Source organism: Bidens hawaiensis, unplaced genomic scaffold, assembly GCF_021521415.1.
Source record: "Bidens hawaiensis isolate Kalapana, Puna unplaced genomic scaffold, B.hawaiensis_p1.1 tig00030784_1, whole genome shotgun sequence".
NCBI lineage: Eukaryota > Viridiplantae > Streptophyta > Magnoliopsida > Asterales > Asteraceae > Bidens > Bidens hawaiensis.
In genome coordinates, this window is record NW_027505193.1 from 46,739 (window position 1) to 59,471 (window position 12,733).

General features: G+C 44.7%; 3 protein-coding genes across 3 annotated transcripts; all 3 read right to left on the reverse strand.

Annotated features, from left to right (window-relative positions):
* Positions 1-5,150: 5,150 nt before the first annotated feature.
* On the reverse strand, positions 5,151-5,954 carry LOC143611348 (uncharacterized). Its single transcript, XM_077085558.1, has one exon. It carries the CDS (start codon positions 5,952-5,954, stop codon positions 5,151-5,153), a length of 804 nt encoding a protein of 267 aa, XP_076941673.1.
* Positions 5,955-7,417: 1,463 nt separating this feature from the next.
* On the reverse strand, positions 7,418-8,221 carry LOC143611349 (uncharacterized). Its single transcript, XM_077085559.1, has one exon. The coding sequence runs from the start codon at positions 8,219-8,221 to the stop codon at positions 7,418-7,420; it is 804 nt and encodes a 267-aa protein (XP_076941674.1).
* Positions 8,222-8,884: 663 nt separating this feature from the next.
* On the reverse strand, positions 8,885-9,343 carry LOC143611350 (uncharacterized). Its single transcript, XM_077085560.1, has one exon. The coding sequence runs from the start codon at positions 9,341-9,343 to the stop codon at positions 8,885-8,887; it is 459 nt and encodes a 152-aa protein (XP_076941675.1).
* Between the last annotated feature and the right edge of the window lie 3,390 nt (positions 9,344-12,733).

Sequence of the window (12,733 nt, forward strand, 5' to 3'; positions counted from 1 at the left end):
ATCAACTGACCCACCAATATAATGCTTTAGCCTATGGCCGTTCACCTTCCACGCTCTCCCATCATGATCAACTAACTCAACTGCACCGTGCGGGAATATCACCTTCACTGTATACGGACCAACCCATTTTGATCTAAGCTTACCTGGAAATAACTTCCGATGGGAGTTATAAACCAACACCCGATCCCCACACTTGAACTCTTTCACCTTCCTCAACTTTCGATCGTGCAACGCCTTCGTACGCTCCCTATAACTCCATGATCTAGCGTACGCCTCATCTCTCAACTCCTCCACCTCATGAATTTGGAGATACTCATTTTTTACAGCTTGGGTCAGGTCAAGATTAACGGATCTCAATGCCTAATGTGCTCTATGCTCTAACTCAACTGGTAGATGACACGCTTTCCCGTAAACCATCCTAAAGGGTGTGGTCCTAACAGGCGTTTTAAATGCTGTGCAGAAAGCCCAAAGTGCATTATCCAACTTGTGGGACCAGTCTTTTCGGTTCTTGCCGACAGTTTTCTCCGGAATTCGCTTCACTCCTCGGTTTGCGTTCTCCACTTGGCCGCTCGTCTGTGAATGATATGCGTTGGACAACCGGTGGGTGACCCCTATTGTGCCAACGCCTTCTCCATCTGGGCATTACAGAAATTTGTTCCCCTATCACTGATCAGAGCCTTGGGAGTACCAAATCGACTAAACAACCTCTTCAAGAATCCCATTACAACTCGGGCGTCATTAGTGGGTAAGGCTTGAGCCTCAACCCACTTGGAAACGTAGTCAATAGCCACCATAATGTATCTATTCCCTAGAGAAGAAGGTAACGGGCCCAAGAAATCAATGCCCCAAACGTCGAAAACCTCACAAACATGAATGAGGTTTTGGGGCATCTCATTACGGGATGAGATGTTACCAGTGCGCTGACACGCGTCACACTGCCTGACAAACTCGCGTGAGTCTTTGAAAATCGATGGCCAATAAAAGGCAGAATCTAGAACTTTCCTAGTGGTGGAAGACGAACCATGGTGACCTCAAGTTAAACCCTCATGACAATGCCTAAGAATCTCACGGCCCTCTTCCCTACTCACACACCTCCTCAACACTCGATCGGCGCCTACACGAAACAAATACGGCGCATCCCATATGTAGTGGTTGGCATCTGTGAAAAACTTCCTCCTCTGATGACAATTCATACCCTTTACCAACACTCCATCGGCAGATAATTCGCAATGTCAGAGAACCATGGCAGACCCTCCTCTTCAGAACTTACGTACAACACTGGCTCTCTCTCAAATCTCACCCTTACCATCATCAACGACTCGTGGGGAAACTTATCCTCCTACGTGATGAGTGATCCGCAGCTACATTCTCCGCTCCCTTTTTATCTCTAATCTCAATATCGAACTCGGAAAGCAAGAGAATCCATCGTATCAAGAGAGGCTTGGCATCTTTCTTGGCGAAAAGGTATCGCAATGCCGCATGATCAGTATAAACGATGGTTTTGGACAACACGAGATAAGAACGAAAATTTTCGAATGCGAAGACCACTGCTAGAAGCTCCTTTTCAGTAGTCGTGTAATTCTCCTGAGCATCGTTGAGGGTCTTACTCGCGTAATAGATAGGACGAAAGTGCTTGTCCTTCCACTGACCTAAAACAGCCCCGATTGCAAAATCACTAGCGTTTATATGAGCTCGAAGGGTAAGCTCCAGTCGGGTGCTACTAAGATAGGGGCGTTAACCAACTGCCCCTTGAGAAACTCAAACGCCTTCAGAAAATTAGCATCGAAGTCATATGCGATGTCCTTCTCTAGAAGGCGAGTCATGGCCCGGTGATCTTAGAAAAATCTCTAATTAACCTACGATAAAAACCCGCATGCCCGAGAAAACTACAAACGGATTTCACACTAATCGGTGGAGGAAGTCTACTGATAGTGTCGATTTTAGCCTTGTCTACCTCAATACCGTCTCGCGAAATCTTGTGCCCAAGCACAATGCCTTCAGTCACCATGAAGTGGAACTTCTCCTAATTCAACATCAACTTAGTCTCTATGCACCGCTTCATAATCCTCTTAAGATTAGAAAGACATTGATCGAATGAGTCCCCATATACCAAGAAATCGTCCATGAAAACCTCCATGGAACTCTCGATCATGTCCTGAATATCGCTACCATGCAACGCTGGAAAGTAGCCAGAGTATTACATACCCGAAAGGCATACGTTTGTACGCGAATGTATCATATGGGCATGTAAATGTGGTCTTTTCCTGATCCTCATATGCGACCGGCATCTGGATATAACCTGAAAATCCATCAAGAACACAGTAAAACTATCGTCCCGAAAGACGCTCCAACATCTGATCAATAAATGGAACAGAAAAGTGGTCTTTCCCTGTAACGTCGTTAAGCCTCCTATAGTCTATGCACACCCACCAACCGATGACTGTCCTAGTCAGAATAAGCTCGTTACGTTCGTTAGTGACAACTGTCATCCCTCCCTTCTTAGGGATGACCTGAACGGGACTCACCATGAAGAATCCGAGATGGGATAGATCAGGCCTGTGTCGAGGATTTTGATAACCTCCTTATTGAACACCTCCGACATGTTAGGGTTGAGCCTACTCCGAGGTTGGATTATAGGCTTGTACTCATCCTCTATGAGTATCCTGTGCGTGCAAAAGTTTGGGCTGATGCACTGAATGTCCATAAGTTTCCACGCAATAGCCTGTTTGTATTCCTTGAGCACATCAACCAATCTACACTTCTCATCATCCGTCTACTGAGAAGAAATGATGACGATTAAATCGGCATCACCGTCCAAGAAAGCATACTCCAAATGGGGAGGTAGCTCTTTAAGCTCGAGGGACGGTTGTGCCTAAATCGATGGTCTCTCCTTCGGTCCCTCGGTGTTATCAGCAACTGTGAACACCTCAGGGTATTCAGGAGGTGAGCTAACAAGAATCCTCAGGTCGCGCTCCGGGGAAACATCAACCTCGTCCTCCTGATTGAGAAAATTTGCTCCAAAGATGTAGTCAAGACAGTGCTCGAACTTAGATATGAACATGTCAAGAAAGTAAACGGAATCGTCCTGACTGCTAGAGTTCCTCATCGATTTGACGACATCGAAAGTGACTTTCTCCTCCCCGACACAAAGTGTAATTTTGCCGTCGAAGACGTCAATAAGCGCTTTACCAGTACGCAGGAAGGGACCTGATCTAAGCCTCCATGTCGTCAGCCTCCATGTCGAGAATAACAAAATCCACAGGAAAAACGAATTTATCAACTTTAACGAGTACGTTTTCCACGATTCCCCGTGGATATTTGACAGATTGGTCGGCCAAGGATAAACTCATGCGCGTCGGGACTGGCTAGCCAAGGTCTAGCTTTTTCTACAGAGAATATGACATCAGATTTATGCTAGCACCTAAATCGGCCAACGCGTAGCCCTCAGTCGAGCTGCGAAACAAACACGGAATCATGAAGTGTCCCGGGTCTGCTAATTTCTCCGGCAGCTTGTTCTGGACTACCGCAGAGCATCCTTCATTTAGACATACTATCGAAAGCCCCTCCAGCTTCTTCTTATTCGAAAGAAGATCTTTTAAAAATTTAGCATATTTAGGCATATGCTGGAGTGCCTCGACAAACGAAAGATTGATTTTTAGCTGTTTAAACATGTCCAAGATTTGTCCATATTCCTACGCATACTTCTGCCGCAGAAGACGAGCTGGATACAGAACTTGAGTAAGATGGACATAGGGACTTTTCTTATCTTCATTCTTCTTCTCAACCACTTTCTCCGCAATAGACTCTTCTTATCTTCATTTGGGCTGATGCCCTGAATGTCCATGAGTTTCCACGCAATAGCCTGTTTGTATGCCTTGAGCACATCAACAAACCTAGACTTCTCATCATCCGTCAACTGAGAAGAAATGATGACGAGTAAATCGGCATCACCGTCCAAGAAAGCATACTCCAAATGGGGAGGTAGCACTTTAAGCTCGAGTGACGGTTGTCCTAAATCGATGTTCTCTCCTTCGGTCCCTCGGTGTTATCAGCAACTGTGAACACCTCAGGGTATTCAGGAGGTGAGCTAACAAGAATCCTCAGGTCGCGCTCCGGGGAAACATCAACCTCGTCCTCCTGATTGAGAAAATTTGCTCCAAAGATGTAGTCAAGACAGCGCTCGAACTGATATATGAACATGTCAAGAAAGTAAACGGAATCGTCCTGACTACTAGAGTTCCTCATCGATTTGACGACATCGAAGGTGAATTTCTCCTCCCCTACACATAGTGTAATTTTGTCGTCGAAGACGTCAATAAGCGCATTACCAGTACGCAGGAAGGGACCTGATCTAAGCCTCCATGTCGTCAGCCTCCATGTCGAGAATAACAAAATCCACAGGAAAACGAATTTATCAACTTTAACGAGTACGTTTTCCACGATTCCCCGTGGATATTTGACAGATTGGTCGGCCAAGGATAAACTCATGCGCGTCGGGACTGGCTCGCCAAGGTCTAGCTTTTTCTACAGAGGACATAACATCAGATTTATGCTAGCACCTAAATCGGCCAACACGTAGCCCTCAGTCGAGCTGCGAAACAAACACGGAATCATGAAGTGTCCCGGGTCTGCTAATTTCTCCGGCAGCTTGTTCTGGACTACCGCAGAGCATCCTTCATTTAGACATACTATCAAAAGCCCCTCCAGCTTCTTCTTATTCGAAAGAAGATCTTTAAAAAATTTAGCATATTTAGGCATATGCTGGAGTGCCTCGACAAACGGAAGATTGATTTTTAGCTGTTTAAACATGTCCAAGATTTGTCCATATTCCTACACATACTTCTGCCGCAGAAGACGAGCTGGATACGGAACTTGAGTAAGATGGACATAGGGACTCTTCTTATCTTCATTCTTCTTCTCAACCACTTTCTCCGCAATAGACTCTTCTTATCTTCATTTGGGCTGATGCCCTGAATGTCCATGAGTTTCCACGCAATAGCCTGTTTGAATGCCTTGAGCACATCAACCAACCTAGACTTCTCATCATCCGTCAACTGAGAAGAAATGATGGCGAGTAAATCGGCATCACCGTCCAAGAAAGCATACTCCAAATGGGGAGGTAGCTCTTTAAGCTCGAGGGACGGTTGTGCCTAAATCGATGGTCTCTCCTTCGGTCCCTCGGTGTTATCAGCAACTGTGAACACCTCAGGGAATTCAGGAGGTGAGCTAACAAGAATCCTCAGGTCGCGCTCCGGGGAAACATCAACCTCGTCCTCCTGATTGAGAAAATTTGCTCCAAGGATGTAGTCAAGACAGCGCTCGAGCTGAGATATGAACATGTCAAGAAAGTAAACGGAATCGTCCTGACTACTAGAGTTCCTCATCGATTTCACGACATCGAAGGTGACTTTCTCCTCCCCTACACAAAGTGTAATTTTGCCGTCGAAGACGTCAATAAGCGCTTTACCAGTACGCAGGACGGGACCTGATCTAAGCCTCCATGTCGTCAGCCTCCATGTCGAGAATAACAAAATCCACAGGAAAACGAATTTATCTACTTTAACGAGTACGTTTTCCATGATTCCCCGTGGATATTTGACAGATTGGTCGGCCAAGGATAAACTCATGCGCGTCTGGATTGGCTCGCCAAGGTCTAGCTTTTTATACAGAGAATATGACATTAGATTTATGCTAGCACCTAAATCGGCCAACGCGTAGCCCTCATTCGAGCTGCGAAACAAACACAGAATCATGAAGTGTCCCGGGTCTGCTAATTTCTCCGGCAGCTTGTTCTGGACTACCGCAGAGCATCCTTCATTTAGACATACTATCGAAAGCCCCTCCAGCTTCTTCTTATTCGAAAGAAGATCTTTTAAAAATTTAGCATATTTAGGCATATGCTGGAGTGCCTCGACAAACGGAAGATTGATTTTTAGCTGTTTAAACATGTCCATATTCCTACGCATACTTCTGCCGCAGAAGACGAGCTGGATACAGAACTTGAGTAAGATGGACATAGGGACTCTTCTTATCTTCATTCTTCTTCTCAACCACTTTCTCCGCAATAGACTCTTCTTATCTTCATTTGGGCTGATGCCCTGAATGTCCATGAGTTTCCACGCAATAGCCTGTTTGTATGCCTTGAGCACATCAACCAACCTAGACTTCTCATCATCCGTCAACTGAGAAGAAATGATGACGAGTAAATCGGCATCACCGTCCAAGAAAGCATACTCCAAATGGGGAGGTAGCTCTTTAAGCTCGAGGGACGGTTGTCCTAAATCGATGGTCTCTCCTTCGGTCCCTCGGTGTTATCAGCAACTGTGAACACCTCAGGGTAATCAGGAAGTGAGCAAACAAGAATCCTCAGGTCGCGCTCGGGGGAAACATCAACCTCGTCCTCCTGATTGAGAAAATTTGCTCCAAAGATGTAGTCAAGACAGCGCTCGAGCTGAGATATGAACATGTCAAGAAAGTAAACGGAATCGTCCTGACTACTAGAGTTCCTCATCGATTTGACGACATCGAAGGTGACTTTCTCCTCCCCTACACAAAGTGTAATTTTGTCGTCGAAGACGTCAATAAGCGCTTTACCAGTACGCAGGAAGGGACCTGATCTAAGCCTCCATGTCGTCAGCCTCCATGTCGAGAATAACAAAATCCACAGAAAAAACGAATTTATCAACTTTAACAAGTACGTTTTCCACGATTCCCCGTGGATATTTGACAGATTGGTCGACCAAGGATAAACTCATGCGCGTCGGGACTGGCTCGCCAAGGTCTAGCTTTTTATACAGAGAATATGACATCAGATTTATGCTAGCACCTAAATCGGCCAACGCGTAGCCCTCAGTCGAGCTGCCAAACAAACAAGGAATCATGAATTGTCCCGGGTCTGCTAATTTCTCCGGCAGCTTGTTCTGGACTACCGCAGAGCATCCTTCATTTAGACATACTATCGAAAGCCCCTCCAGCTTCTTCTTAATCGAAAGAAGATCTTTTAAAAATTTAGCATATTTAGGCATATGCTGGAGTGCCTCGATAAACGGAAGATTGATTTTTAGCTGTTTAAACATGTCCAAGATTTGTCCATATTCCTACACATACTTCTGCCGCAGAAGACGAGCTGGATACGGAACTTGAGTAAGATGGACATAGGGACTCTTCTTATCTTCATTCTTCTTCTCAACCACTTTCTCCGCAATAGACTCTTCTTATCTTCATTTGGGCTGATGCCCTGAATGTCCATGAGTTTCCACGCAATAGCCTGTTTGAATGCCTTGAGCACATCAACCAACCTAGACTTCTCATCATCCGTCAACTGAGAAGAAATGATGGCGAGTAAATCGGCATCACCGTCCAAGAAAGCATACTCCAAATGGGGAGGTAGCTCTTTAAGCTCGAGGGACGGTTGTGCCTAAATCGATGGTCTCTCCTTCGGTCCCTCGGTGTTATCAGCAACTGTGAACACCTCAGGGAATTCAGGAGGTGAGCTAACAAGAATCCTCAGGTCGCGCTCCGGGGAAACATCAACCTCGTCCTCCTGATTGAGAAAATTTGCTCCAAGGATGTAGTCAAGACAGCGCTCGAGCTGAGATATGAACATGTCAAGAAAGTAAACGGAATCGTCCTGACTACTAGAGTTCCTCATCGATTTGACGACATCGAAGGTGACTTTCTCCTCCCCTACACAAAGTGTAATTTTGCCGTCGAAGACGTCAATAAGCGCTTTACCAGTACGCAGGACGGGACCTGATCTAAGCCTCCATGTCGTCAGCCTCCATGTCGAGAATAACAAAATCCACAGGAAAACGAATTTATCAACTTTAACGAGTACGTTTTCCATGATTCCCCGTGGATATTTGACAGATTGGTCGGCCAAGGATAAACTCATGCGCGTCTGGATTGGCTCGCCAAGGTCTAGCTTTTTATACAGAGAATATGACATTAGATTTATGCTAGCACCTAAATCGGCCAACGCGTAGCCCTCATTCGAGCTGCGAAACAAACACGGAATCATGAAGTGTCCCGGGTCTGCTAATTTCTCCGGCAGCTTGTTCTGGACTACCGCAGAGCATCCTTCATTTAGACATACTATCGAAAGCCCCTCCAGCTTCTTCTTATTCGAAAGAAGATCTTTTAAAAATTTAGCATATTTAGGCATATGCTGGAGTGCCTCGACAAACGGAAGATTGATTTTTAGCTGTTTAAACATGTCCATATTCCTACGCATACTTCTGCCGCAGAAGACGAGCTGGATACAGAACTTGAGTAAGATGGACATAGGGACTCTTCTTATCTTCATTCTTCTTCTCAACCACTTTCTCCGCAATAGACTCTTCTTATCTTCATTTGGGCTGATGCCCTGAATGTCCATGAGTTTCCACGCAATAGCCTGTTTGTATGCCTTGAGCACATCAACCAACCTAGACTTCTCATCATCCGTCAACTGAGAAGAAATGATGACGAGTAAATCGGCATCACCGTCCAAGAAAGCATACTCCAAATGGGGAGGTAGCTCTTTAAGCTCGAGGGACGGTTGTCCTAAATCGATGGTCTCTCCTTCGGTCCCTCGGTGTTATCAGCAACTGTGAACACCTCAGGGTAATCAGTAAGTGAGCTAACAAGAATCCTCAGGTCGCGCTCGGGGGAAACATCAACCTCGTCCTCCTGATTGAGAAAATTTGCTCCAAAGATGTAGTCAAGACAGCGCTCGAGCTGAGATATGAACATGTCAAGAAAGTAAACGGAATCGTCCTGACTACTAGAGTTCCTCATCGATTTGACGACATCGAAGGTGACTTTCTCCTCCCCTACACAAAGTGTAATTTTGTCGTCGAAGACGTCAATAAGCGCTTTACCAGTACGCAGGAAGGGACCTGATCTAAGCCTCCATGTCGTCAGCCTCCATGTCGAGAATAACAAAATCCACAGAAAAAACGAATTTATCAACTTTAACAAGTACGTTTTCCACGATTCCCCGTGGATATTTGACAGATTGGTCGGCCAAGGATAAACTCATGCGCGTCGGGACTGGCTCGCCAAGGTCTAGCTTTTTATACAGAGAATATGACATCAGATTTATGCTAGCACCTAAATCGGCCAACGCGTAGCCCTCAGTCGAGCTGCCAAACAAACAAGGAATCATGAATTGTCCCGGGTCTGCTAATTTCTCCGGCAGCTTGTTCTGGACTACCGCAGAGCATCCTTCATTTAGACATACTATCGAAAGCCCCTCCAGCTTCTTCTTAATCGAAAGAAGATCTTTTAAAAATTTAGCATATTTAGGCATATGCTGGAGTGCCTCGATAAACGGAAGATTGATTTTTAGCTGTTTAAACATGTCCAAGATTTGTCCATATTCCTACACATACTTCTGCCGCAGAAGACGAGCTGGATACGGAACTTGAGTAAGATGGACATAGGGACTCTTCTTATCTTCATTCTTCTTCTCAACCACTTTCTCCGCAATAGACTCTTCTTATCTTTATTTGGGCTGATGCCCTGAATGTCCATGAGTTTCCACGCAATAGCCTATTTTTATGCCTTGAGCACATCAACCAACCTAGACTTCTCATCATCCGTCAACTGAGAAGAAATGATGACGAGTAAATCGGCATCACCGTCCAAGAAAGCATACTCCAAATGGGGAGGTAGCTCTTTAAGCTCGAGGGACGGTTGTCCTAAATCGATGGTCTCTCCTTCGGTCCCTCGGTGTTATCAGCAACTGTGAACACCTCAGGGTATTCAGAAGGTGAGCTAACAAGAATCCTCAGGTCGCGCTCCGGGGAAACATCAACCTCGTTCTCCTGATTGAGAAAATTGTTCCAAAGATGTAGTCAAGACAGCGCTCGAACTGAGATATGAACATGTCAAGAAAGTAAACGGAATCGTCCTGACTACTAGAGTTCCTCATCGATTTGACGACATCGAAGGTGACTTTCTCCTCCCCTACACAAAGTGTAATTTTGCCGTCGAAGACGTCAATAAGCGCTTTACCAGTACGCAAGAAGGGACCTGATCTAAGCCTCCATGTCGTCAGCCTCCATGTCGAGAATAACAAAATCCACAGGAAAAACGAATTTATCAACTTTAACGAGTACGTTTTCCACGATTCCCCGTGGATATTTGACAGATTGGTCGGCCAAGGATAAACTCATGCGCGTCGGGACTGGCTCGCCAAGGTCTAGCTTTTTATACAGAGAATATGACATCAGATTTATGCTAGCACCTAAATCGGCCAACGCGTAGCCCTCATTCGAGCTGCGAAACAAACATGGAATCATGAAGTGTCCCGGGTCTGCTAATTTCTCCGGCAGCTTGTTCTGGACTACCGCAGAGCATTCTTTATTTAGACATACTATCGAAAGCCCCTTCAGCTTCTTCTTATTCGAAAGAAGATCTTTTAAGAATTTAGCATATTTAGACATATGCTGGAGTGCCTCGACAAACGGAAGATTGATTTTTAGCTGTTTAAACATGTCCAAGATTTGTCCATATTCCTACGCATACTTCTGCCGCAGAAGACGAGCTGGATACGGAACTTGAGTAAGATGGACATAGGGACTCTTCTTATCTTCAATCTTATTCTCAACCACTTTCTCCGCAATAGATTCACTGTTTGACACGGTACTTGTTGGGGATCGCCTCTCATGCGTCCACACAGGAGTCTCCATCTCTATCTCCTCGTCCACCGGCTCCTCATCATCTGCTGGCGACTGCTCTCTATCACCTCCTCTGCCACTACGTGTGGTCACCACCTTCAACTGTGCCTTCGGGTTAAGATTTGTGCTGCTCTGAAATGATCCAACCTGTTTATTAGGTAGCATCTGCTTCATCATCTTATCCACCTTTCAAGACATCTCTAAAATGACGACTGTTGGTTCTTCAATAGGGTGTCGTGTTCAGCTAGTCTCTGTTGTGTGTTATTATCTTTGTTAATAAGGTGAGAGAGCATGGCAGATTGCTTAGTTAGAAGCTCCTTAAGATCCGGATCCATACCGATACTCTTCCCCGCACTCAAACTCCCTACTACCTCTGGGTCACTCACATGAACCTGCTTCTACCTCTGCTGAAAACCCTAAGCATTACCTCAAGACCTCCAACCATATTTGGAGTTATTTCTCCATCTTGAGTTCCCGTAGGCATTCACTCCTCTATTATGATTTCCCAAGTAGTCCACCTTCTCATGCTGATCGACCGGACAATCAACGGTATCGTGCCCTTCGCGACAGATTTCGCATTTCTGAACGATCTTTTTCAACTCTCGGATATCTTTCTGCATTGCCTCTAAGGCAGTCGCGATGCTAGTATCATTTGAGACCTGATAAATGCCTCGAGTGGAAGAGGAGGTGGTGGTTTTAGAAGTACCTCAGGAGGACGGCTCCTGTTGCTCAGCTAGGGAGAAACTCTCAAACAACGACTCACACTCATCTATATCCAACTTCTCTAACATGTTTCCTCCAGCTAACGTATTGAATCTCTTCCGCATCTCAAGGTCAGCCCGTTACAGAATTTTTCGACTACAGCCGATTCAAATAGACCATGTTGGGGGCATCTACTAAGAAGATTATGGAACCTTTCCCAAGCCAAAGAGTATGGCTCATCAGGGTCCATGCGGAAGGAACAGATCTAATCACAAAGTCGCGAGGCTTTAGATGGGGGGAAATACTTCTTAAGAAATTCATTTTTGAAGATTATCCCAGGTAGTGATAGACCCAGCGGGAAGGTTTTCCAACCACAATGAAGCACGACCCTCTAGAGAAAATGGAAAAAGATGAAGGTAGATAGAAGCACGAGTGACGTTGGCGATATTGAAAGTGTCGCAGATACGAGTGAATTTGTTCAGATGACCAGGCGCATCCTTGTCTTCTAGTCCGTACAATGGGGCAGAATTAGTTATGGAATTCATGACGTTGGTCGGAATGTGCCGGTTATTAGCATCGGGCATCGCTGGACGTGTGATAGCAGACCATCTCCCCATAACTCCCTCATTCGCTCTCGAGTGAACCGTACGCCTAGGGGGGTTTAGCTTCACCCATATCTAACAGAATCGTGTACCTTGATTTCACGTAGAGCACGTGCAATCTCTCGAAACACACTGCGGCGCTCACGAAAATCTCTCTCGGGTTCGTCAGAGTGGTGGTTCTAATGAATGTGTATGTCGCATATGCTGAATAACAAGTAAAATAATGAGGACACAAGCTTATCCCTAAAGCACACACGTTACAATCAAGACATTGATAGAAATCAAGAGCAATAATAAAATAAAATAATACTAATTAATTAACTTAAAACTAAACTATAAATTAACACAAAACAAATAGAAACTAGCTCGCTATTACCAAGTGTCCCCGGCAACAGTGCCAAAAACTTGATGTGCACGAAGTGATATATAAAATTTTAACAAATAATGACCAAGCACAACGAGTAATAAAAACCTAGAATACCCTAAACCAAACCACTAGCAACAGGCAAGTGAACTTATCGGGTGTAGAATAGCTATGGGAAGACCGGGAATATCGAACTCTATAGACACTTATTTAAATATCGAGACTAGTTCTAAAAGCTAATTAAATAAATAATTAAGAAAAATTATTTTTTAGATTTTATTTATTTATTTTATTTTAAAAAACTAATAATTAATTAAACTATTTACTTAATTAAATTAAACTAAACTAGAAAATTAAATTACCGAATAAGACGCAAATTCAAATGAGAGCAAGAGTTACCT

Coding starts and splice junctions, on each gene's coding strand:
- LOC143611348 (XM_077085558.1), bottom strand. CDS start 5,954: ATGGACATGTTTAAACAGCTAAAAATCAATCTTCCGTTTGTCGAGGCA.
- LOC143611350 (XM_077085560.1), bottom strand. CDS start 9,343: ATGTTTAAACAGCTAAAAATCAATCTTCCGTTTATCGAGGCACTCCAG.
- LOC143611349 (XM_077085559.1), bottom strand. CDS start 8,221: ATGGACATGTTTAAACAGCTAAAAATCAATCTTCCGTTTGTCGAGGCA.